Genomic DNA, 26,454 nt, shown 5'->3' with positions numbered 1-26,454 from the left:
GGGGTGTCTCCTGTCACCTTCTGCTCCCCAGCTTTAGTTTCATAAGTGTAGTGAGAGGATTCCTTGTTGCTTAGTCCCCAAAGCCTTACTACTTACACGTTGGCTTTAATTGGATTCACAGCAGAGGCCTCCTGTGCCCCCTGCAGGCAGGCCCAAGTAGGACCTGGAGGCTGTGCTTGGACATCGCAAAGGCCCCTGGCTTTGCTTGTTTACAGACCCCCTTGGGGCGAGTGTCAGCGGTGGCTCTGGGCAGCTGGGCGAGGAAAAGGGGCACAGCTCACACTCTTCCTATAGCCTTTCCAAACCAAAGTTCTTTGCTATTCCTACCAGCCCAGCCTTGCTGCTGGTTTTTTTCCCTTTCCTTTGGGTATTTGCACTATTCGTGGAGCAGGTTTTTCTATGCAGGAGCCACTTTTTTTGTACAGGAGTAAGCTGGGGTTTTTCAGGGGAGCCCTACTTGGTATCTCCTTCCTTATTTTCTTTTCTCAGTCTATGCAAGCGGCTCTGGCCGCCGCCGTCATCTCCTGGGAGGCCAGAGGGCTGCCACCCCCCAGCTCTTGGGCCCAGGGGTAACGCCTCCTAGAGAGAGGGCACGCTAGTTCTCTGGCGGGGCCTGAGGCCTGGGTGAGTGTGCTGGGGGAGGGCAGGGGGAGGGCAGGGAAGCGGTGGGGAGGACTGTTGTTCCCCTTTGGAGCTTGGGAAGGAGAGTGGGCCTAGGGCTTGGCAAGTGCCACTTCTGGCAGCTTTGGAAATTTCCAAATAAATCTTTGTTTATTGGTGGCAAGAAAAAAGAAAGCTATTTCCTATCCTATTGTCATCAGCCTGCTGAAAGCCTTTATCAGTGGAAATGAGGCAGCTCATGTCACTCTAGAGCCATGTTCTTATTGCACTACCAGCATCCTTGGGTTTCAGCAACATGGCAGACCCGAGGCCTAGTGTGACATTTTGAAGGACAAAGTTAAGTACTTCTTTAAGTCATGTTATAAACAGTGCACACCGATGTCAAAACTGAAGCTCATGTCTGTAAGATGCATCCTTCTGGTTTTATGTCTCTAACTCACAGAAAACCTCATTAAGTCACATCTTCTAATTAGGACATTTGGAGAATTCATGTCAGGGTAGCGTTTGAAGTTTTACCTTTGTGCCATTGTTCAGAAATTTCCTGATGCTGCTGAAAATAAGGAGATTGGGGTAATGTTTAAGCAATTTAAGAGGACAAATTGCAGTATTTTCAGACTCCTTCAAACAATTCCAAAGCATCCATTTACATTAAAACAATGACTCTGGTAATTACAAATGAAGCTAATTTATTGATTAAAGATCAGTGGACACTGTGGAAGCTAAACAAAAAAAAAAAAACACAAAAAAAGGCTCTGAAGAACCTAGGGGCAGGACAGGAATAAAGACTCAGATGTAGAGAATGGATTTGAGGACAGGGGGAGGGGGAAGGGTAAGCTGGGAAGAAGTGAGAGAGTGGCATGGACATATATACACTACCAAATGTAAAGTAGGTAGCTAGTGGGAAGCAGCCGCATAGCACAGAGAGATCAGCTCGGTGCTTTGTGACCACCTAGAGGGGTGGGATAGAGAGGGTGGGAGGGAGATGCAAGAGGGAGGGGATATGGGGATATATGTATACGTATAGCTGATCCACTTTGTTATAAAGCAGAAACTAACACTCCATTGTAAAGCAATTATACTCCAATAAAGATGTTTAAAAAAAAAAGTGGAGACATCAGACCCACGTTGTTAACCTTGTCTGAATTACCATATGTGATTTAAAAGTCACATTGTGCTTTTGTTTAAAATATGTTAAAATTCAGACTTTTTTGCTGATTTGGAAAAGCATTTTCTCCAGACATTCCTAATTAACGAGGCCTCATAGCATTCTGAACTGAAGGCTGAAGTGGAATTTAATCATACTTATTACTAGGAGGCCTGTACTGTTGCTTACACCCTACAACACATGCTTCCCTCTGTAGTACGTGATGGATGGCTTGCAGTAGGATGTCTGAGCAGAACTGGTCTTCATGAAAAGCTTAATCGGAGGCAACTGCTAGTTGCCTCCAGAAACCCACTGTAGGTTCCAAATCTCCAGTAATTTTGTTATGTAACAATCCAGCATTTAGCCTTTTGTATTACAGAAACCTCTCTCTTCCCAACTTGAGTGGGGTCCTTCTAGGTCAGAGTTCTCTCAGGGATGTAGCAGGTGAAAGTAAGATGCCCTAGAACACAGATGGGATCAGATTTTGCCTGGTCAAAACAATAAAGGAAGGATCATTAAGCCTCAGTTGCTAAGAACTAGGTGCAAATCATAACCATAAATCGTATGCTTCAGGAACTGGGTTGAGATAGAGGTATTGATGAGAAAGTTAGAGGTCAAGTTACAATATGACAGCAGCAACCTTTGTCTTAGGGGGGCTGTGATTTCTGCTTCCTGGCTGGGACAGAGCATTGAAGAAAGGCGGATACCGTCCTGTAGTTCTTTGTGGGCTGAGGGCGTGACCTCAAGAATAGCTACCTGCTGGGGCTTCCCTGGTGGCGCAGTGGTTGAGAGTCCGCCTGCCGATGCGGGGGACGCAGGTTCGTGCCCCGGTCTGGGAGGATCCCACGTGCCGCGGAGCGGCTGGGCCCGTGAACCATGGGCGCTGAACCTGCGCGTCTGGAGCCTGTGCTCCGCAACGGGAGAGGCCACAGCAGTGAGAGGGCCGTGTACTGCAAAAAAAAAAAAAAAAAAAAGAATAGCTACCTGCTGGTGAAGAGAGCTGGGGATAGGAGTAGGGATAACCTTTCTGGAATCATTTCCTGCGTGTAGTGCATGTGCAGATACGAGGCAGGTACGAGGCGGAGCCAAACGCGGTGTGACTAAAGAGGGAACACAATAGAATGGATTGCTTTCTATGCTTCTTTGTAGTGCTAGCTAATTCAGGCAGCAAGAAAGCAGGTCCTAGCCAGTGGTGATTGTATACCCCGAGCAGCAGTGATGGTAAGTGATTTATAGGATACTTACTTGTTCTGTTAACACCTTTCATTAGATTTTTATTATAATGTGAATTTTTATTTTTGTGTTGTAATTTTGCCATGTCTATGTATTGCATAAGATCTCCTGTCTGACATCTTAAATATTTCCTTTCGGATTATCCAGACCTGTTCAGCCTCAAGGGTCCACTGCAGGGAGTTAATAGAATAGCTGCTGAAGACTGCAGTGCAGTGTCAGCATGCTGCGTTCTCTGAATTGTGTCTGCTGAGATGGCCTTGACACCATCTGAATTTATGCGTGACCCTTGCTCTCTTAGCAAGTCATGCTAGCTCTCTTGGGGAAGAGAATGTAAGTAAGACACACCAGAGCTGCTCCTGATTCGCTTTCCAGTAAGGAGCACTGATGCCCTGGAGTAGGTAAAGGCCAAATTATATTATTGGATGCCTGCAAAATTCCTTTCATTGAGGAAGATAGATGAATACTTTGCTGGCTAAGACATTTTTTCATCAAATATAATGGACCACCTAACTTAATCTGCACTCTTGTCATTAACTTTTCTCTTGTAAATTATTATTTAACTTCCCATTTGGGGAAGATAATTGAATAAAACATCCTTCTGTTGGTCTTGGTATATAGTACTTTTTTGTTTTGATCTCTGAAAGGATTACGGATTTATGTGTTTGAGTGCTATACCTCATTTGTTTCCAAAAGGATTTCAGGAGGTTTACGGATTAAAATATACAAAGTAAGACATGTAAGGATGAACCAGAAGAAGTAAATGTTACCAAGCAACTGGAAAGAACTAGTGAATACAAAGCCCTTAAATTTAGGCTTTAAGGGCTTTTATACATGTGGTAGAAAAGGAAGCACGGGTTATATAGTTTCCACTTTTTGACAAAGGAAATCTTAGTTATCTATAGAGACAGTTTTTTTTGTGTGTGAAATAATTCAAATGTCATTTTTATATCTTGTGAATCATTCTATTCAGAGCAGTGAGTTTCCACAGACATAGAGAACAGACTTGTGGTTGCCAGGTGGGAGTGGGGGAAGGAGAGGGATGAACTGGGAGTTTGGGGTTAGCAGATGCTAACTATTACATTTAAAATGGAGAACAACAAGGTCCTACCATATAGCACAGGGAACTATATCCAATCTCCTGGGATAAACCATAATGGAAAAGAATATAAAAAAAGAATGTATATATGTGTATAACTGAGTTGCTTTGCTGTACAGCAGAAATTAGTATAACACTGTAAATTAACTGTACTTTAATGGAAAAAAAGAACAGTTTTATAGTTGACAGTATCTTTAATAGCTACATTTCAAAAGGTTCCATTCCTACTACCCCATACTGCCTAAATCTCCATCTGTGAAGGCGCCTTGCCCAGGGAGGCTGAGACTATGGCCCAGGTACTTAGCTGTGTGATGTTCTAATTGCGTGTGATAGAACTTGGCACGTGTGCCACAGGTCTGTGACTAGTTAACATGTCCAACTGGACTGCCTTTCTCAAATAGCAGTTGTTTTGAACAAAGCTTTAGCAGGGCCTCAGCCACGTTTGCAACTCATTTATGTCATAAGAAAGGCTACTTTATCTAAAGTTCTTCTTGTTAAAGTGAGAGCACTGTTTTTAGACAGTTGAACTCCTAAACCTGTTGATGAAAACATACAAGTGTCAGATTTTACGTTCTGCCCAAATAAGAGGTCGACACGGGGTCAGCACGTGCATAAGCAAAACGACGTCCGTGGATAAACATTATCTGGAGATTTCCTTTCTCAGTTAAATTCATTCTAGCAAATATTAAAGAACTTCTCCTATAAGCTAGACCTGGAGGTCCAGACTCAAATAAGCCACTGACCTGACGCTACTAATTTGTTGAGACCCCCATGTGCTCAACCATACCAAAAAGTCTCTCTCTCTTAATTCCCCGAAGCACAGCTAAGTCTTGGCTCTAGTGCCCAACAAGACTTCTCTAAAAACTTTGGGATTGTTGAAGGGAGTTCAGAGCAGAAAGGCAGAGCTTATTACTCAGGCATATAAAGGAATGAAATAGTGCCATTTGCAGAGACATGGATGGACCTAGAGATTGTCATACAGAGTGAAGTAAGTCAGAAAGAGAAAAGCAAATATCATATAATAATCACGTATATGTGGAATCTAGAAAAATGGTACAGATGAACTTATTTGCAAAGCAGAGATAGAGTCACAGACATAGAGCACAAACTTATGGTTACCGGGGGGGAAAGTGGGGGGAGGGATGAAATGCGTGATTGGCACTGACATATGTACACTATTATGTATAAAATAGATAACTAATGAGAATCTACTGTATAGCACAGGAACTCTACTCAGTGCTCTGTGGTGACCTAGATGGAAAAGAAATTTTAAAAAGAGTGGGTATATGTATATGTGTAACTGATTCACTTTGCTGTATGGCAGAAACTAACACAACATTGTAAAGAGACTATATGCCAGTAAAAATTAATTTTTAAAAATGAGATTAAAAAAAAAAAGGTAGAGCTGAAGGACCTGTTCTGGATAACACTGTCCCCAAAGTCCATGAGCTATGACCCCTTCCTCAGGAAAGGGCTCCCTTGTGAGCCCCCTGAAGCCACTGTGTTGGAGAGTCTCCCTTACTTCCCTCAGCGAGAACCCCTTTTACCAACACTACATCTCTTCTGGCCAGAGTCTAAGCCCCTTAACCTAGTCTCTGGTCCCAGAGAGAGGGGGAACCCCGTTTCCTCTACACATGGGCTCTCTTAATTCAGTAGCCACTAACTACTGAGTACTAACTTTAATTTAAATTAAATGTAAACTTCTATGCCTCATTCCACAGAACCACATTTTGTTTTTATTTTTTTTTTTCTTTTTGCGGTATGCGGGCCTCTCACTGTTGTGGCCTCTCCCGTTGCGGAGCACAGGCTCCGGATGCGCAGGCCCAGCGGCCATGGCTCACGGGCCCAGCCGCTCCGCGGCATATGGGATCCTCCCAGACCGGGGCACGAACCCGTATCCCCTGCATCGGCAGGCGGACTCTTAACCACTGCGCCACCAGGGAGGCCCCAGAACCACATTTTGGGTGCTCAGTTTCCACGTATGGCTAGCAGCCACTGTATTAACACTGTATACGTAACATTTCCATCATTGCAGAAAGTTCTTTCGAACAAAGCTGAGACACCATCAGACTCAGGCCTCCTTCCCTTCAGTGTCATAATTATCTCTAAATGCAACTTTCCCCTCCAAGGAAAGTGATGCTTTAAGTAGAAGCAGGGCTTCCCTGGTGGCGCAGTGGTTGAGAGTCCACCTGCCGATGCAGGGGACATGGGTTCGTGCCCCGGTCCGGGAAGATCCCACATGCCGCGGAGCGGCTAGGCCCGTGAGCCATGGCCGCTGAGCCTGTGCTCCGCAACGGGAGAGGCCACAACAGTGAGGCCCGCGTACCGCAAAAAAAAAAAAAAAAAAAAAAAAAAAAGTTCACTCTAAGTAGAAGCAATTTTACTCCTAATAGACTTGCCCCTTTGAGCTCCAAAAGCAGATTGGTGCCTTTCCCATTACGTAAGCAGAGACCACCGTGACCACCAACAACAATAAAACCGAAATCTTCTTCCAAAGAGGACTAAAAATACTGCTGGCAACTTGAACATAGTAATTTCTCCCCAGTTCATGCCATGGAGAGTTCAGAAATATCAGAAGTTGAGATAGGTCTCAAGAGACGTCTCCAATTGCCAGAGATTCTGCCACAATTACTTCTGTGAGCCTCTGTTTTCTAATCTGTGTAAAAGATGCTTGTATCCTGTTCCTCAAAGATGCTTTCTCTGACCCCCTAAAATAGGTCGCTCCCCTCCTTGCCCCAGTGTGTGTGCTCATCGTGCCCTCTTCTTCCTCTCCCGTGGTTGGCCTTTAAACTTAACTCTGTGGGAGTGTTTGTCTTGCACACTGTGTTTATTACCTAAGCCCCTTGCAGCCTGAGACGCCTTATTCACCCTCTATCTCCAGCTCCTCCATGGGACATCTTTCCTCAGCTGGTCAATATCCTCTTTCCACATGCTTACCACATTCCTGCCTCTGTGATAATGCCTTTAACGTGAACTTCATCTTTTCAATCCTCCAGTGAAGGACTCAGCCGTGGAGAATGTGTCTCTTGCCATTTAGATTTTTTAAGAGAGGTAGGCATTTTATTTCAGAGACCCATTCCTCACGGTGCTGTGGGAAGCCAGGATCTGTATTTTTGCTGCCTGGCAGCCCTTGATCTGCCTCCCTGAGTGGTACCTTTCACATACTGATGGAGCTGCATTCCATTAAGCTAGAGGGTGATACCATGAAAGAATCCAGGACCTTGCCTGCTGCAGAATAAGTGCTCAGCGGATGTTCATTTTCTTCCTTTCTTCTGTAGGTAAAAATGTGTAGTAATCATGATATAAAATAGTCGTGATTTGAGTATTTAGTAAGTTCCAGCTTCTTTGTTAAGCCTTGTGCATGCATTAGCTGAACAGTCCTATTCAGGCTAAAGTAGGGGTGTCGTGACATACGCCTCACACACCCTGTTCTTCACCTCCCCTGCAGGACTTTGAGTTCCTCAAGGGCAGACCTACGTGTTATTACACATTTTGGGATCCCTGGAGTGTAACCCAGTACCTAGCACGGGGAAGGACTCGATATATATTTGTTGAATTCAAGAATGAATCAACAAATAACTTCCAGGCCACTATTCCTGGGCACCCAGTACCTATTCAAACCTGCTTTCCTCAAGCCCCAGTCCTCTCCCTGGTCTATCAGAATTTCAGGCTGAGCTTCACTTGGTGTTAGGGACCCACTTCCCAAACTGATGTGAGCTGCATTAAGAGGGATGGGAAATCCATAGGATTCTAATAGGCAAGTGCACCAAACCCAAGTATTGAATGTCAGACACTGAGCCGCAAGTTGATTTGAGCAGCCAGGAGTCTTGTGATTCATCAGTGTAGTTGACCTTGGAAGACACGCCTAGAACAAAGGGCTAGTCATCAAGGTCTGCTGCCAGGCTTTGTTCAGTTAAGGGTGTTTGAAGCAGAGCCTCAGTTTCTGAGCTATCAAAGCCCAATCAAGGCCACCACCAGCCAGTGCTAGGAAGAACATCAGCCACCCAAACGTGGAGAAGAGGTGAGCATCGCTTCAGCAGGAGGGTGACTTTTGTAATGTTTTTATAAGGGTCCAGGGCCTCCGGAGACGCTACTGTAGTTTGTGTGGTGATGCCATTGCAAATACATTTAAAAAAAATATTTTCCCTGCGTTATACAATTTATTTTTAAAATAAAATACAATAAAGCAAAAGAAAAGAAAAACTGCCCATAAGAGTCCTATTTTGTTAACGTTTAGATGTCTGTCCCTATAAAGCCCAAACACACACACACACGCACACACACACACACATTCACTCATTTTTATTGATACGTATTTTCAAATATAAACTAAATTATGTTTATCTCCTAGTATAGGTTCAACAGCATTAAAGACATTTTTAATGGGTTATATAAACCTCCTTTGGAATGAAAATGGAGATTTGGGAGCATTTAGCAAAGGAATGTGAGTTATGGAAAAGTCGCAGTGTGGCTACTGCATTAACCATATTCTTGTTACCATGGTGATACTAACATCTCAGGAAGAACAAAACCAGTAAGTAAGCAGAGGCCAGAATGGTGGGAGATAGACCTTTTCTAGAGAATTGCTCTATGCATGCCATGCAATCTTGTTCCTGCCTTTTTCATTTAATCCCCCGAACGCCACATCAAAGGAGAATCTCCTATATAATTTTTTAAGGGAATGTTTTTGTCTTAAACCCATTAGTACACTGGAGCTTATTAACATCCTACCCTGTGGTATGGGATCTGTGTTGTTGTCATCTGAAGAGCTGAAGTTTCTAAGCTGTAGCAGCCTAGGATGAGGAGGAAAGTCCTTAGATACATGCTGGAGCCCTGGCTCTCATCCTGGCTGTATCATCAGTCACTGATGTGGTCCAGGGCAAGCCTCTTCATCATGTAGGCTGCATTTTTCTTATTAGCCGGGTAGGAGAGAGATCAATCAACCACAAGCCCTTCCCTTCTGCCTGACCACCTTATCTGACAGGGATGGAGGCCTTTCGCAGAAGAGAGTAGGTATAGTACAGTGTCAAAGCAAACAGCAAGGCAGTCAGACTGCTGGAGTTCCACACTGGTATGTGGCTTACTTTGTGTGCTCCTGTGCAAGTTATTCATGCTTCTTCAGCTTTGTCATCCATAAAATGGGTCCAACAATAGTACCAAATGTGTAGCCTCATTGTGACCGCACGAAATAATCCATATAAATTGCTTAGCACGTGGGCCAGGGTCCTAGCCATGTTTGTGCTGGTGGTGGTGATTAATGCTTACATCTGGGAGGAGACCCATCAGTGTAAGACACATTCACCTGTCAAGCGTGACACATGTCAAGCAAGTGACATCATGTCAGCTCTCTAGAGTACTTCCGGAGCTAGTCAGAAATGTTGCATCCCAGAACGTTGGAGTTACAGTGTTTGCGTTGTGTCTGTCAGCATGAGAAGGTCAGCCTTTACCAAACGGGTAACGTGACATTGTTTGAGACAGTAAGAACGCCAGTAAAAAAAAAAATCATAGAAATTGGAAGGTACATATTTCCCTTTGTTTCACTTTTCGTCTTTGAATATATGCCCTGCTTCCTGCAGTGCTGCTCTAGCATTGTTGCTCTGAGAACATGTTTAAATGACCTGAATAAATCCTATTTTGAAATTCTGTGAAATAAAGTTCTATTAAGGTAGGAGTTGGCAGTGCTCGCTTTATTCATTTGCCCTTTAAAAGGGAATAATTCATTAGCTGGAGACTTTTCATTTCCCCCACTGCACCCCTCTGCTGAACATTCGGACTGTTGTTCACACTTCCTATTGTCAGAAGGTGCACTTGGATGAGCTCAGATGCACCCTGGTCCCCTCCTGGGCATCGTAGTTCTTTCATGAGAAAATCTTGCTCTTCTTCCCCTGGTGGTTTGACGCATATACAGGAAGGGCGAAGGAGCACCTAGAGCGAAGCGTTTAGGACTTTGAAGAACGGAACGTTGCAAAGAGGTGAATTGGGGACACATGCGCAATCCTTTATTGGCTCTCTCACAGATCGAAGCAGTAGGTTCCAAGAAAACAAGTTCAGGTAGGAGATCAGCATGGACTATCACAGTTGAAAAAAAAACTGAAAAGCTAAGCTGTCATGGACATAAAAGGATTAGAGTCAGCTCCAGGAAGTGGAGACTGAGACCCATTTGCATATGTGCAATGAGGCTGGAGATGAATGGCGGGTCCAAGCCTGTGGGAAGGAACTCCCCGAACCCCTGGCTGGGCTGAGGGCCCTGGCCTGGATCCTGCAGGTAGAAGGGAGTAATTGTAGTGTTTTGGGTTTGTTTGTTTGTTTTTGAGATAATTGGCATGATACATTGTGTAAGTTTGAGGTATACAGTGTGTTGGTTTGATACATTTGTATATTACAATATGATTACTACAGTTTTTGTTAGCTAATAACTCTAACATATTTCTTTTTTGGGGTGAGAACAGTTAAGATCTAGTCTCTTAGCAACTATGAAGTTGATAATACAGTACTGTTGACTGTAATCACTATGCTGTACGTTAGATCTCCACAACTTATTTATCTACTATTTGCAAGTTTGTACCCCTAAACGACATCTCCCCAACTCATCCACTACCCCGCAGCCCCTGGTCACCGCCATTCGACTGTCTGTTCTTACAGGTCTTTAAATGCAGAAGTGGAATGATGGCTGGCATGTAACGGGGCAGGGCTGGGATGGCTAAACCCCCTTCAGTGCGTGGGACGTCCTCATGCCAGTGACAGTGTCCCAACCAGAATGCCAGTGGATCCAGTGGTGCCCCCTCTGAGACAGCATTGCTGGATTGATCATCTCTTTACAGCCAAGAGATGGAGAGATGGGAATGTCCCCAGATGGGAAAGAAGGGCCCGGCAGTTCATGCTCACTCTGGGACTGCTCTGCAGAGGGCATCAGGCTTCCCCCATGATGCACCCCTCAGAGTTGGTTGGACTGGGAGACCCTGAGGGTCCTTTCCGCTCTTACTCCTGAGACTTTGAAATAGGAGGTGGAAAAAACTTATCCAAAATTCAAACTAATTTAGGAAATGGCTTTCATTTATTACTACGTACTCCAGTAAGTTTCCTATACATTATTTCATGTATTCCTCACACTCATCCCCTGAGATGTGGGTATGAGTTCCATTTTACACCAGGAAGCAAGAAGTTAAATAACTTGTGTTTCAATTAAACTGTACGGCTTCAAGGTGGCAGAGCTTGAGCTAAGAACAGCAAAGTAAATAAGTCAAGTCAAATAAGACAATAAAAACAATCAAGTCAAATAAACTACATTCAGACTGTGTAGTTCATAATATCCTAACATCAGAGGGAGTGTGTACCGGGCTTTGGACTTAATCCAGGGTCATCCCAGGAAAACCAGAACTGCCAGTAGTCTCTCTTCGACCAGCTGGCTATTTGTTTGCTGCCTGTACCAGTTGCAAAATGAATTAAATACATTTTTTAAGATTTTAAAGGGTTTTTTTTTAACTTACTACGAAATCCCATCACACATTTAAGGATGTTTTAATTGAAAGATTAGCAAACTTAAAAAAACTGACAAATGATCAAATTCATTCTAAAAGGTAATGCATTCATATTTCCACTACATTTTATTTATTATCTCTATCAGTTCTGCATTTTTGAATCCCTAATGGTCATGCTTTGAAATGGACTCTTGATATTTAGAAACGTAATGGCTTTATGACAAAAAGGTATCATGTGTGTTTTCTGGTAAGAAATACAAGGCAGGCTTGTCCAAGGAGCACGTCCCTCTGAGTTTGAAAATGAAAAACCATTTTTTCATAGCCTCCAATTCAGGGCCTTGCAGCCAGTTTTCCCTAGCTGGCCAGCATCTTCCCATTCCCCTGGACTGGGATTCAGTGCTTCAGGGATAGGGCCTCGCAATCTGTGTTTTTTTAACAAGTTCCTCAGGTGATTCTTCTGATCAAGCATATTAGAAAACATTGACTGAGGCCGTGCTATGAAAATCTTTTCTTCATATAAATTGTCTAAAGTTGAGTCACAGAAATAGCAATAATTTTTTTGCTTGTAAAAACTACCTTTATGTTTATACGCCCATAATAATATAACCTTGAATTTACAGCATATTTACAGCTTACAGCAGCAGTCCCCAACCTTTTTGGCACCAGGGACTGGTTTCATGGAAGATAGTTTTTCCAAGGACTTGGAGGCGGGGAGGGGGGGTATGGTTTTGGGATGATTCAAGAGCATTACATTTATTGTGCACTTTATTTCTATTATTATTACATCAGTTCCACCTCAGATCATCAGGCATCAGATCCCGGGGGTTGGGGACCCCTGGCTTATAGAATACTTTTATGTACAGTGCATCATTTGAGACCCACAAGAATACATAGTTTTACAGATGAGAACTGAGATCCCAAGAAGTCCTTTGTCCCAGATCCTACTGAGAGTAAGATGGAAGAACAAGGATGTGCATCCATACCTTCTAACTCATTTTTTATGCCTCAGTGTGTGACCATCAGCCCCCAGCAGCAGTGCCAGATGGAAGCTGAGGCCGGGATGTTGGCCCCTGGGTAGCTGTGGTCTTCCTGGTCCCTGGAGGAGCTCCATCTCCTTAGAACAAGTACACTGCACACAGATAAAGCCATTTGCACTAGACTGGCTTTATTTCTTTCCAAACCATCTTTCTTCAGAAACTTCAAAGACATTATTTTCATTTTTGACGTGTTTGAAACTTCAGCAAGAATCTAATTTATTGGGAGGCCAAATGAGGGTAGGATACTTGAGAAACTAACAGTTTCAAGTTCACTGACATCTTCAAAGCCTGAAAGAATGATTTATTTTCTGGAGGGGAAAGAAAAGTATTCAATACAGAGATTAATTTAGTTTCAGATTTATTAGAAATTATATGAGTGTGGAAAATTTATAACTATAAACCACCTTCATTTTTTAAAGAAATTTTACTAGTAGACTTAGAAAAAAAGATAGACTGTTATTAAAGTTACAGCATTCATTAGAAAGATTACAAGAAATCTAATATCATTAGATTAACTCATTTTAAATAATTAAACTTTTTTATGGGGCTTCCCTGGTGGCGCAGTGGTTGAGAGTCCGCCTGCCGATGCAGGGGACACGGGTTCGTGCCCCGATCCCGGAAGATCCCACATGCCGCGGAGCGGCTGGGCCCGCGAGCCATGGCCGCGGAGCCTGTGTGTCCGGAGCCTGTGCTCCGCAACGGGAGAGGCCACAGCAGTGAGAGGCCCACGTACAGCAAAAAAAAAAATAATAATAATAATAATTAAACTTTTTTTAAATTTAATTTTGTTTGTTTTGGTTTTTGGGGTTTTTTGCAGTACACGGGCCTCTCACTGTTGTAGCCTCTCCCGTTGCGGAGCACAGGCTCTGGACGCACAGGCTCAGTGGCCATGGGTCACGGGCCCAGCCGCTCCATGGCATGTGGGATCTTCCCAGACTGGGACACGAACCCGTGTCCCCTGCATCGGCAGGCGGACTCAACCACTGCGCCACCAGGGAAGCCCTAAATTTAATTTTATACAGCAGGTTCCTATTAGTTATCTATTTTATACATATTAGTGTATACATGTCAATCCCAATCTCCCAATTCATCCCACCACCACCCGCCCCCCGCTGCCACTTTCCCCCCTTGGTGTCCATACGTTTGTTCTCTACATCTGTGTCTCAATTTCTGCCTTGCAAACCAGTTCGTCTGTACCATTTTTCTAGATTCCACATATATGCGTTAATATACGATATTTGTTTTTCTCTTTCTGACTTACTTCACTCTGTATGACAGTCTCTAGGTCCATCCACGTCTCTACAAATGACAATAATTAAACATTTAAAAACAATTTTCCTCAATATATAGAAAGCAGTTTACTACTTGGTAAATGAATTTTTAATTCCCCTTTTGGTTCCATTACTATCTCTATTTATAAATACTTCCAGGTGGGAAGGGCTTTCTTTCCTGTAACACAGAGAGCAGGCTTCCTTTGAATCAGCACTGATAGTGACATCTTTAAAGAAATATGAAAGCCATGAATTCTTATTTAAAGTGTCAGAATTGAACTAGCCACTCTTTAGATGATGAATATTTTTATAGCTTTGAGATACACTATTTCCTTTTGGTTGGAAATTGTCTGCAGGCAGCATTTTCAGTTAAGGACTATGCTACTTGGGTTCAGAGCTAGAGCTGGTGTTTGCCCAGTATATATTTGTCCTATTCGACCCACTGGAAAGAACCAGAACAGCTTTTGGAATCACAACTCAGGTTCAAATCCCAACTCTGGCAGTTTCTAGCTCTGGGACCTGTAGCTCCTTTCAGCTTCATTTTACTCCCCTGTGAATTTGAGTTAATAGCATCTATTTCATGGGTTGTTGCGGAGATTAAATGAGATGATGTATGTCTCTTTGAGCCTGCACAAAGTAAGAGCCTAATAATTGGTAGAGACTTTGTTTTTCATTTTAATGAAACAAAATTCATTCTCATGTAAAATGAAGAGTTGCTTGGTCTAAATCAGTAGTTATCACTTTTTTAGCAGAACTCTTTTTTTTCCTAAAAAGTTATTACAAGATCAAAAGGTAGTTACTATTTCAATCCTCAGTGGCTAACAATTTCTCATTGTTTATGGAATTATGGAAACCCTGAAATGTATACTGAAAAAAAATATTTTGGGAGCATATATTGAACTCCCATTGGGATGGCTACCAACCAAAAAAAAAAAAAAAAAAGGAGGAAAAGGGGAGAGAGAGATGAAGGAAGGAAGGAAGAAAGAAAATAACAGTTGGCAAAGACATGGAGAAATTGGATCCCTTGTGCTCTGTGGGAAAGTAAAATGGTATTATAGCTGATGTGGAAAAGAGTATAGAGGTTCCTCAAAAGGTTAGATATAGAGTTACCATATGATCCAGCAATTCCACTTCTGGGTATATATATACAAAAGAATTGAAAGCAGAATCTCAAATAAATATTTGTATACCCAGGTTCAGAGCAGCATTATTCACAATAGCCAAAATGTGGAAGCAACCAAAGTGTCCATTGACAGATGAATGAATAAACTATATGTTGTGTATACATATGTACAATGACATATTATTCAGCCTTAAAAAGGTAGGAAATCCTGACATATGCTACAATGTGGATGAACCTAGGATGATAGCTAAGTGAAATAAGCCAGTCACGAAAAGACGAACACTGTGTCATTCCATGTATATGGGGTAACTAGAGTAGAGTGCTAGAGTACTATGAAGGTTTGATTTTATGTGTCAGACTGTGAAGGCTGGGGTCTTTTCTTACCTTATATTCCATCATTTGAAATATTCCTGGGTATATCCTTGAAATCTCAAATCCTTATCATTGAAAGAATCATTTCTTTTCATGTGTTTTATGGATTTCTTTTTTTAAATTAAAAAAATGTTATTGAAGTATAGGTGATTTACAATGTTATATTAATTTCTTCTGTACAACAAAGTGACTCAGTTGAGTATATATATATATATATATATATATATATACACATTCTTTTTCATACTCTTTTCCATTATGGTTATCACAGGATATTGAATATAGTTCCCTGTGCTATACAGTAGGACCTTGTTGTTTATCCATCCTATATAATAGTTTGTGTCTGCTAATCCCAAGCTCCCATTCCTTCTCTCCCCTACCCCACTACCCCTTGTTTTATGGATTTCTTAAGGCATTAAAAAGTCAGGCATTCTCATAAAAAGAAAGGAGGTACTGATATATACTATAACATGAATGAACCTTGAAAACATTATGATAAGTGAAAGAAGTCAGACACAAAAGGCCACATATTGTATGATTCCATTTGTATGAAGTGTTCAGAATAGGCATATCCACAGAGACAGAAAGTAGATTAGTGGTTGCCAGGGGCTGGGGGGACAGAAAAATAGGAAGTGACTGCTTAATGGTATGGGGTTTCTTTTGGTGATAGTTAAAAAATACAATTCAACTGAGTAAATTTGAAGATCGAATTGCCTTTATTCAACAATGATTCATGAATCGGCAGCATCCCATCTAGCAAAGAGAAAGGAACCAGGAGCTATACAAAATAAAAGACTTTTATAGGCAGACTGGGAGTGGAAAAAGGATGTTTCTAGCAAAGAGTGGATTATTCCAGGCAAGGTCACCTTCCTCTGGGGGAAGGCCAGGGTCTGTCAGACAGATTACCTCACTTGTGCTGACCAGGTAATTCCAGACTGACTGGTTCAACGTCACGTTCCTGGGAGAGCTGAACTACAGTTAGGTTAGGTGTCAAGTCTTGGTAGGCCTTAGCACACGGGATTCTGTTTGGGGCCTGTTGTTTCTTTTTTTTAACAGGATGATGAAAGAGTTCTAGATAGATACTGTGGTTGCACAACTTTGTGAATATACTAAAAAACCACTGAATTGCACACTTTAAAATTGTCAGTTTTATGATATGTGACATATCTCAATAAATCTATTATAAAAATAAAGTATCCAAGAAGACTTGCAGTGGTCAGGGAGGAAGAAATTGTCCTCTACTGTTCTAGGTTCTTCTGGCTGGACTAAGAATTAAGTTGACATGAGGCAGATAAACAGAACAAAATCAAACAAAAGTTTAATAACATGTATACATGGAAGAGACCAGGAAAACTGAGATACTTGCCAAATGGCTGAAATTCTCACCTTAAATATCGACTTTTTTTTTTTTCCTTATATATCATCTTAAGACAAAAGAGGAAGCTGGAAGTAGTGGTTTGGGGCTTGAGAGGGGTGGAAGGCAATTCACGTGGAGATGAAAAAGCAAGCGTTTGGGAAACAAGTGTTTGCTGGGCCAGGCAGAGAAAACAGGACCCAGAGTGGACTCTGATCTCTAGGCCCTGCTGAGTTCCCACCACCACATCTAGCCCATCTTCTTTGCAGATATGTCTGGTGATAGCTCTATCCCAGGACCAGGCCCTCTATCTACCTTCTTTCAGGCAGTTAGGGGGAAGGTCAAAGGTTCTTCCTGAGTCTTCTGGGCCTTGATTGTTTGAAGCTTGAAATAATCTGCATGCCAAAGAGCCACATTTTGGGGTGGCAAATTCTATTCCCCTCCACATTGGAAAACCAAAAATATTTACAGGAGAAAAGTGTTTTTATACTCTTAAGGAAATAGAGAACAGAACAGAAATTAAGTGGGAAACAGAAATTCAATTCCATATTTTTCTACATTGTATCAAAATCTATATTAAATATCATAATTCTGTATAATATTTAATTATATGTCTATATTATACATATAAATCTATATTAAATATTATAATAATATCTGTATTAAATATTATTTATCAAACACTTATTGAGTATCTGCCCTGTGCCTGGAGATAAGCAGATATGACCTTGGAGAGGAAGGAAAAATAATTTTCCTCTACCCTCTTAGGTTTAGCTCTTGGGGTTCTGCAAATTAAATGGACAAAAGAGAGGTTAACCAGGAGAAAGGTTTATATTTGCACACTGAGGCCTCATAGAAAAGAAGTGAAAACTCAAAGGAGCAGTTAAACCCTGGAGGCTTATATGCCATTTTAACAATGGGTGATAAATTTGTAGGAAAGGGACAGGAGAGGGGCTTTGAGCTTCTAGGGGTGGTAACTTGTGGGAAGGTAAATATATGCAGGGCAGGGGAGAGGGGGGTGGGGCTAATGAAAGAAAAGGGTAGTTTAGTTAGTAAGCTTTGTCATGCTGATTAAACTCAAGCCTTCTCCATTGATTAAGAGGCATCCTCCTCTTGCTGGCAAGGGAGAGGAGACACCTTTACTAAGGGAAATTTATGCCCTGTTTTTAGACAGAGAGGAGCAGAACAGAGCTCTCAGAAAAATCCTTATGCCAAAGTGGCATATTTTGGGGTGATCTCCTTCAACTTATCCTTTCAGAAGCTAAAAGACTTTTCAAAAGATACATATCTATGGGGGGAGCACGGATTCTGGCAAGCCTTGCTTAAATGTCTTTCTGGTGCTTTCTCTGTGAACCATTTATTGATACGAGTCATTCTCCTGTTGCTGCTTACACTAGGGATAGGGATGTAGTATAAGAGAATAGAATGAGAAAAAAACATACAAATCTTAAAATGTGTGCGTTTTAAATGCAAATCATTAACACATTGAAATCTTCATCTTCTGATATCTTGTTTTGCCACGTTGAATTTTTTTAATCAGAGTAGTCATTTAGGGGTAAAAATTAGTACAAATGGGAAGAATTAGCAGAAGATACCAGATTCCCTCTCACCTTAACATTTGATTATTTTAGGATTTGTCTTTAATTGAGACCATATCAAGGAACGAAACAAAGAGTCATCATCACTTACTATGTAGAAGATGTTGCGTGATACCATCCACTTACTCTTTCACTTAGTGATAACCACCCCTGACATTTTTTAAGAAAAAGAAAGATGAGGGGTTGGAACAGATCAGTAATCAACTGCCCTTTATATACTTAAATGGAATGAAAAGTCTGCTATTTATCACAGTACAGTAGCAAATGGCACTGAGTTCGTTTTGGGGAGTTACAGAAGTGATCTTGCTTTGTTGATTGTCTCAAAAGGGAACCTGGCTGGTTTTTCAGTGAGACTTGAGAGGGAAGAAATAGGCCAGCAATTCCACCATTTCCCAGCAGAGGTAGCTGTTTCTTTCAGGTCCCTGTTTTTCAAAGTATGGCATTCACGTGTTTTCATCACGTTCTGTCACATATCATGTTACGTACCACAGGCATCGATCATGTTCTCTCAGCCACGGACCTTCTGAGGTTTCACAGACTTAGCTGTGCTAAGCCCACACTTCTATAACACCTTAGCCTCCATCCTGAGAACTGCTGACTTTAGCACCTTCTTAGAGTTCACCAATTACTTCAGATCTGCATGTCTTTTCTACCCAGACTATTCCATAATGTCATTGTGAGATGCAGTCATTTCATCCATTTTAAATGTCTATATGGTAAACAATAAAGAATAGAAATAAGTGATATTTGTGGTGTTTGCTAAATGCCAAGCACCATTCTTAAGACTGTGTGCTAATTAACTAATTTAACGCTCATGACGATTCTGTAGTATAGATATTATCATTAGCCTAATTTTGCAGATACAGAGAAATTAAATAAACTTGCCTAAGTTTATGCAGCTGGTGTGGAACAGGCCTGGGATTTGAACCTAAGCAGTCTGGCTCTAGAATATTAGCTCTCGACTCCTGCAGGACCTGACCACAATACACTCTATCTCTCAGTACACTGCGAGGTACTCCAGAAATGCTCTAATAGGAAGAATTGTTTATATGTTTGCACTACTTAGAAATGCAGAGGCAGCATGGTCTAGTCTAGCAAAGGAACCATGAACTTTGGAGTCAAATTTATGGCAGCTCTGTGACTTTTGACAAGTTATTTTGATTTGTTTGAGTTTTACTCTCCTCCTCTGTAACATAAAGAAAAAAATAGATAGTACCCCTTATTAGGGTTATTGAGTGGGTTAAATGAGATAAGAGATACGGAATACCTGTGAGTTTCCTTTCTCTTTTTGAATTAATCTCATCTCTCCCCTTGGCAGTCCTGTGATGGAGGCACTGGAGGTATTATGTCCATTCTACAGATGAGAATATAAGTCCATAGAGGTGTGGTTTGATATATTTCACTATTTTGAGATGATTCCCTACCATGATCTCTTCAAATATTTCTTCTGCCCTACTTTCTCTCTTTTCCTTATGCATCTCCAATCAGCTATTTTATGTCATCCCACAGCTCTTGTGTGCTCTGTTCTTTCTTTCTACTCTTTTTTTTTTTTCTTTGTGTTTCAGTTTGGACCATTCATACTGGTGTATCTTTCAGTTCACTGATTCTTTCCTCAGCTGTGTGAAGTCTACTGATGAGCCCATCAAAGGAATGCTTCATTTCTTTTTTTTTTACTTTTACTTTATTTTTTTTATTTAATTTTTATTTTATATTGGAGTATAGTTGATTTACAATATTGTGTTAGTTTCAGGTGTACAGCAGCAAAGTGATTCAATTATACATATATATATATATATATTCACTCTTTTTCAGATTCTTTTCTTATATAGGTTATTACAGAATATTGAGTAGACTTCCCTGTGCTATGCAGTAGGTCCTTGTTGATTATCTATTTTATATATCATAGTGTATATATGTTAATCCCAAACTCCTAATTTATCCCTCCCTCCAACCTTTCCCCTTTGGTAATCATAAGTTTGTTTTCTATGTCTGTGAGTCTGTTTCTGTTTTGTAAGTAAGTTCATTTGTATCAATTCCACGTATAACTGATATCATATGATATTTGTCTTTGTCTGACTTCACTTAGTATGATAATCTCTAGGTCCATCCATGTTGCTGCAAATGCATTATTTCATTTTCTTATGGCTGAGTAATATTCCATTGTATATATGTACCACATTTTCTTTATCCATTCCTCTGTTGACAGATATTTAGGTTGGGAATGCTTCATTTCTGATAGTTTTTTCTGATAGTGGTTTTCTTATCAAGTGTTTCCATTTGACCTAAACTCCCTAACTTTTGTTGCATGTAGTTCACCTGTACCACTAGATAGAATGCAGACACTGAGGAAAATAGTATCCCTGCTTGGAAACGGCATGTGTCTTCTCCTGTCAGGCTGTAAATGTGGAAGCCCGAGCCAGTTGAGTCCAGAGTTGAGCTGAGTTTACATTTTGTTTGTACCACAGGTTTCACGTTCCTCTAGAAGGGGCTGCACCACCTTACGCTGAGGGTGAGGGCCAGCCGTCAGAGATTTTCCTTGGTTGGTGCACTTCCCCCGCTCAGCTCTACCTGCATCCCTGTAGCACAGAGTCTCTCTCTCACCAAGCTCCTGCCCGACCTCAGGAGCCGGCTACAGTTGCTTGTTACGTTAGGCTGGGGCTGAGGGGTCTTTTGTTCTGGATCCGCTTCAGTCTTAGGGAGTGTGCCTAGGCCTCAGATCTGGGTCTGTCTCAGCATTCCTGCCCTTTCTACCATGGCAGCCAACCTCTGCCTTGTATACATGGTTGTGATCTCGGGTGGCCTCAGCCTGAAGCGGCTTGAAGCTGGACTTCAATCTGGCCAGAGATTGAAGTCAGGCCGCAGCAGTGAGAATGCTGAATCCTAGCCGCTAGATCACGAGGGCCAGTAGCCAATGACAAGGCCCTGGCCCATCAGCTTTGTAGAAAGGAGTTTCCACAAAGAGACGTAAAGTAGTGAAACAAGTCAATTGTATATTAGGAGGAAAAAGAGTACATGTGAATAGACACACACGGGCAGACTCAGAGAGAGAGAGTCGTGCCTTTGTGGCAGTTTGTATCACTTATATGGGGCATTTCTCCCTTGTTTCCTCTGGCCAATCATCTTGCTTTTCCTGGCTCTGAGTCTGTATTGGGTTTAACTCAAGGTCCTACCCTATGTGTGCATGCATCTCTTAGCCAAGATGAATATTAGCCCAGAGGCCTGTGGAAAGGTTGACATCACCTACCATGATGTGCCCCCTCCCTTTTTGGCCCCCCAGGAGGCTTTCTGCACATGTGTAGTTGGGAAGGTCTCCTTGACCTCAAGAATGAGGAATATGTGGTCTCTTTTATCTGGGCAGGGTTCAGGTTCTCCTCCCTCCTGTATTATGTTCACCTTGGAGTATCTGTCCACAGGGGACAAACTCCAGCTGCTCAGCCTGGGGCCCATCTGTCTCCTGTCTCAGTTGTAGATTTGAAGGCATTCCTCATATATACTGCCAAACTGCATCCCAGAAAGCAGGCACACATTTACGCTTCCCAAGCAGCTAATGAGGTTCTCCTAAACAAGCCTCTTTGTCTTTAACATCACTGGACTCTCTTGATTTTGTTGGGATTCCATAATTTTGTGACTCGCTTGTATAATGGAAATGCAGCAGTGGACCTGGTGCCTAGTAGAGCATAAAAGATTTTTATTGGTTAACTGAGGAATCTAAATAGAAATGTCCTGTTGACTGGTCCAAAGGTCCCACTTTGATTTTGACTTGTTCCTAATTGACAGAAGCAGTCACTACCTGATTCAGGAATACAAAAGCATGTGTTTCACTCAGAAGCTTCATTTGACAGAGGTGAGAAGCATAGTCTATAGGCAAAGCCTGTATGATCCCTGACTGGAAACACCACCCACACACCCCCTACCCCGAGGATCTAGAAAACTGAATTCTGATGCTGATTCTGCCTCTAATGAGTTGTCTCTTAATTTACAGATTACTGATCAGTTCTATCCCTTAGTTGATTTATCAAATGGGATTAATGATCTATATCTTACTTCAGTAGATTGTTGTGAAGATAAAATGAAATTACATGAGTAATTTACAACTCTTATTAAGTGCTGTAGAAATAGAAAGTATTACTCTAGGAGGGGTCAGAGCAGTGTAGAAAAATGTGGGCGTTTGAATTTCAAGGCACCCTTTTGACATCTACACATCACCATAAGATAGAGTCCATGAATATGGAAGAGAGCAAAATTAGAAATAGAGCTCTTCCCCTCACTAAAATTAGCCTACTTGTGATAAAGGTTAATTAAGTCCTTCTCCACCAGGCAAGAGCACATCTTTAAAGGGAAATAGCATGTCAGCCCAGACTCACACTGGGGAGTGATGAGGTCCTTGTGTCTGAGCTCGGTAAGCTCTCCTGTTGTTTCCTATAGACCTAATCTGATGCTCCATCTGCTGTCTCAGGCCTAGAATTCATCCATAGTGCTGCTTGCCTCGTTTACATACTTGCACTCAGACAACGGAGACAAGCAAGACCACCAAAAAGTTTCTTTCTGCCAGCTTTCATTCATACCCAAGATCATCCACCCCACAGAGGGCCAAAGCATATACAATGCACCGCCTCTATAGTTTTAATTCCTCTTTTGTCACCTGTTACACACCGTTGAAACCGTCAGCCACAAGCTGGTAGGTCTAGAGCAGAGATCAACCAACTACTGCCCACAGGCCAAATCCAGCCCACCAGCTGTTTTTGTAAATAAAGTTTTATTGGAACACAGACACTCCCATTTCTGTGCATATCACGTGGGGCTGCTTTATCACTACAAAGGCAGCACTGACAAATTGCAATGAAGATGGTATGGCCTTGGGCTTCCCTGGTGGCGCAGTGGTTGAGAGCTCGCCTGCCAATGCAGGGGACACGGGTTCGTGCCCCAGTCCGGGAGGATCCCACATGCCGCAGAGCGGCTGGGCCCATGAGCCATGGCCGCTGAGCCTGCGCGTCCGGAGCCTGTGCTCCGCAACGGGAGAGGCCACAACAGTGAGAGGCCCGCATAACGCAAAAAAAAAAAAAAAAAAAAAAAAGATGGTATGGCCTGCAAAGCCAGAAATACTTGATATCTGGCCCTTTGCAGAAAAAGTATGCCTACCACTTGGTCTAGAGCAATGATATTAGTCCTGTCCACTCCCCACCAGCATGACTAAAGCATATCTGTTTTACTCAGATCTCTTTCTCCTTCTTTGACTTAATGAACTAATTATTGTGGAACTGATTTATACTTTAGCACCTAAGAATAATGAGGTAAAGAGTTGTCCACATGGGAGAATGTATAATGACGAAAAGCATTTAACTAGAAAAGCTTATAGAAAATACAAAAGAATGTGTTAAACAACTCTCCATGAGGATACAACGACACAATAAATTCCCCAGTTTTTTCAGTAAATATATGGGCATGGACCAAAGAAGGTGGAATAGGGCATCTATGGAGATTTTAAAAGAGATTTAAGGGACATTTCAACCTAATGCAAGTTGTGGATATTCTAATCTGAACCACTGTACTGAGATAATTGGGGATAATGGGAGAATGTAAACATTGACAGATCTTGGCTTTTTGAAAGAATTATTTTTACTTAGACAAAATTAATGATATTGTTATTATTTGTTTACAAATATCCTTATCTGTTAGAGATAATTAAGTTGCAGTAATTGGGGGTGAAATAATATGATGCCTAGGATTTTCTTTCTCCTCTTAAACTCCTTCAGGCAGAAAAAATAGTAGGGAGTCTAGAAGAAATAATATTGGCAAAGGTTTGACAATTATTGAACCAGAGTGATGAGTACATGAAGCTCATTATGGCTTTCTCTCAAACTGTGTGTCTGTTTGAAAATTTTCATTTTAAAGCATTTTTTCAAAAGCCTAAGTTTAAGAGTCATATTTTAATTTGAATCTTGGTTTGCCAGCTGTTTCTAATCTGTAAAATGGTCATTGTGATTCAGATTGTATGTGACATTGTGAGGACTATGAAAACTAAATGAGATAGTAAAGAGTTTAACGCAGTGCAGCATAATTCACAGGAAATGAATCAATATCTGGTAGCTATTATATTGTATCTGCCATCACATGACAAGAATGTAACCCCTTATGAGCCTCGTTCATTTATCGTGTAATTGACTTTTGTGAACTGCAGACCTTAAACCCATATTGTTGCTACACAAGAAGAAGGAGCCAAAATAGAGAATGTTTTCACTATGTGCACATATTTCCTTGACAGTCTGGAAATAATCACAGCACCTGTCAGATGAGTGGAGGAAAGGACGATGGTATCCAGGGGATCTTGATTGGAATGTCAGATTGTCCTGACAATATGTCTATTCCTCAACAGTAGTTAAAAAAAAAAAAAAATCAACACAGTCATTTTTCTGTGCAATTGCTAATAAACACCTGTGAATGCTTTTTAGCCCACCGTGCACGGGAAGCCCTGTGACCGTGTAGGGCACTGACAGACTTCCCAGTTTGAGTTCCTCTTGTCTCTCCTTGACAACTTGTACTCAGATGACCCAGAGCAGGCTCTGAGTAACATGACACTCCTTTCAGTAAGTCTCAGCTGACTAATCAGCCACTTAGTCAACCATTCAGTAGCCAGTATGCATCACACACGTTAATAGGAAAACATGTTGACTTAAATGTGCAGGATGTTAGAACAAAAACTATCACCATCTCATCCATCAATAATGTCAATCAAATGGAATAAACTTGGACCCTACCCCACAGAGTGTGTCCCTTAAAATTCATCCCTTTTTGAGGTCTCCTGCTGAGTAAAATTACCGTCAGATAGAGGCGTTGGGAAGTATTCTATTCACAATGGATATTTTTTAAAAAGGTAAGAAAAGTGTGAGGATGTGTTGGGGAAGGTTTAGGAAGCAATGTTTTGATTAAACTCAAGATAACACTGTACTTTTTTCTCTGTTCTTCCACAGAATGACATCACTCCTTTACATGTTGCATCAAAACGAGGAAACGCCAATATGGTAAAACTATTGCTTGATCGAGGAGCTAAAATTGATGCCAAAACAAGGGTAAGAGTGCAACTTATGTGCATGCTTACGCTTATTTTCAGGAAGCAGGAATACTTCTCCTAATACTTTTGTTGCTGGGTCAGCCCTGGCTTTATCTTTATTTCCTTTGTTGTAGTCTCTTTAAAAAATGACTGCTGAGTTTATTCTTCTTAAAATGGGATAATGATCCATATTTATAAATCTTTAATACACGTTTAAATAGTACCTGGCTTTAATTATAGAAACTAAGACCTAAGTCCAGAGTTTTAGTTGAGTTAAATTTTTAAGAAGTTAATCACTACTTGATATTGCAGGCAGAGCTGTTGGGCCAGTTTGATATTAAGACTGACGGTTATTCTATGTAAAAACAAATCTGTCCCCCTTTGCACATTGCTGGTGGGAATGTAAAATGGTGCAACCACTATGGAAAACAGTAAGGAGGTTCCTCAAAAAAGTAAAAATAGAACTAACATATGATCCAGCAATTCTGCTTTGGGGTGTATACCCCCAAAGAATTGAAAGCAGTATCTTGAAGCCATATTTGCACAACCAGTTTCATTGAAGCATTATTCACAATAACCAAGAGGTGGAAGCAACCCAAATATCCATCGACAGATAAATGGATAAAGAAAATGTGCCGTGTACATACAGTGGAATGTCACTCAGCCTTATAAGAAAATCCTGTCACATTCCACAACATGAATGAGTCTTGAGGACATTAAGCTAAGTGACAGAAGACAGACACAAAAGAACAAATACTGTATAATCCCACTTACAGGAGGTATCAAGAGTAGACAATCATGGAAACAGAAGTAGAATGGTGGTTGCCTGAGGCTTGGGGGACAGGGAAATGGGGAGTTGTTGTTTAATGGGATAGAGTGTCAATATTGAAAGATAAAAGTTCTAGAGATGTTACACAACAGTGTGAATACAGTTAACACTACTAAACTGTACACTTAAAAGTGGTTAAGGGCCTCCCTGGTGGCGCAGTGGTTGAGAGTCCGCCTGCCGATGCAGGGGACACCGGTTCGTGCCCCGGTCCAGGAGGATCCCACATGCCGCGGAGTGGCTGGGCCCGTGA

General features: G+C 41.6%; 1 protein-coding gene across 4 annotated transcripts in view; it reads left to right on the top strand.

Moving 5' to 3' along the window:
- ANK3 (ankyrin 3) overlaps positions 1 to 26,454 on the top strand; it is a 524,774-nt gene that overhangs the window by 313,357 nt on the left and 184,963 nt on the right. For all 4 annotated transcript variants that reach the window (XM_060108675.1, XM_060108669.1, XM_060108681.1 and 1 more), the window contains exon 8: positions 25,296 to 25,394. In XM_060108675.1, the coding sequence (XP_059964658.1) occupies positions 25,296 to 25,394 (99 nt within the window). The remainder of the gene's footprint in view (positions 1 to 25,295; positions 25,395 to 26,454) is intronic.

Source organism: Mesoplodon densirostris, chromosome 1 (genome assembly GCF_025265405.1).
Source record: "Mesoplodon densirostris isolate mMesDen1 chromosome 1, mMesDen1 primary haplotype, whole genome shotgun sequence".
NCBI classification, from domain to species: Eukaryota; Metazoa; Chordata; class Mammalia; order Artiodactyla; family Ziphiidae; genus Mesoplodon; species Mesoplodon densirostris.
The sequence above is the reverse complement of the archived record's forward strand: the minus strand, read 5'-3'. Positions and strand labels throughout refer to the sequence as shown.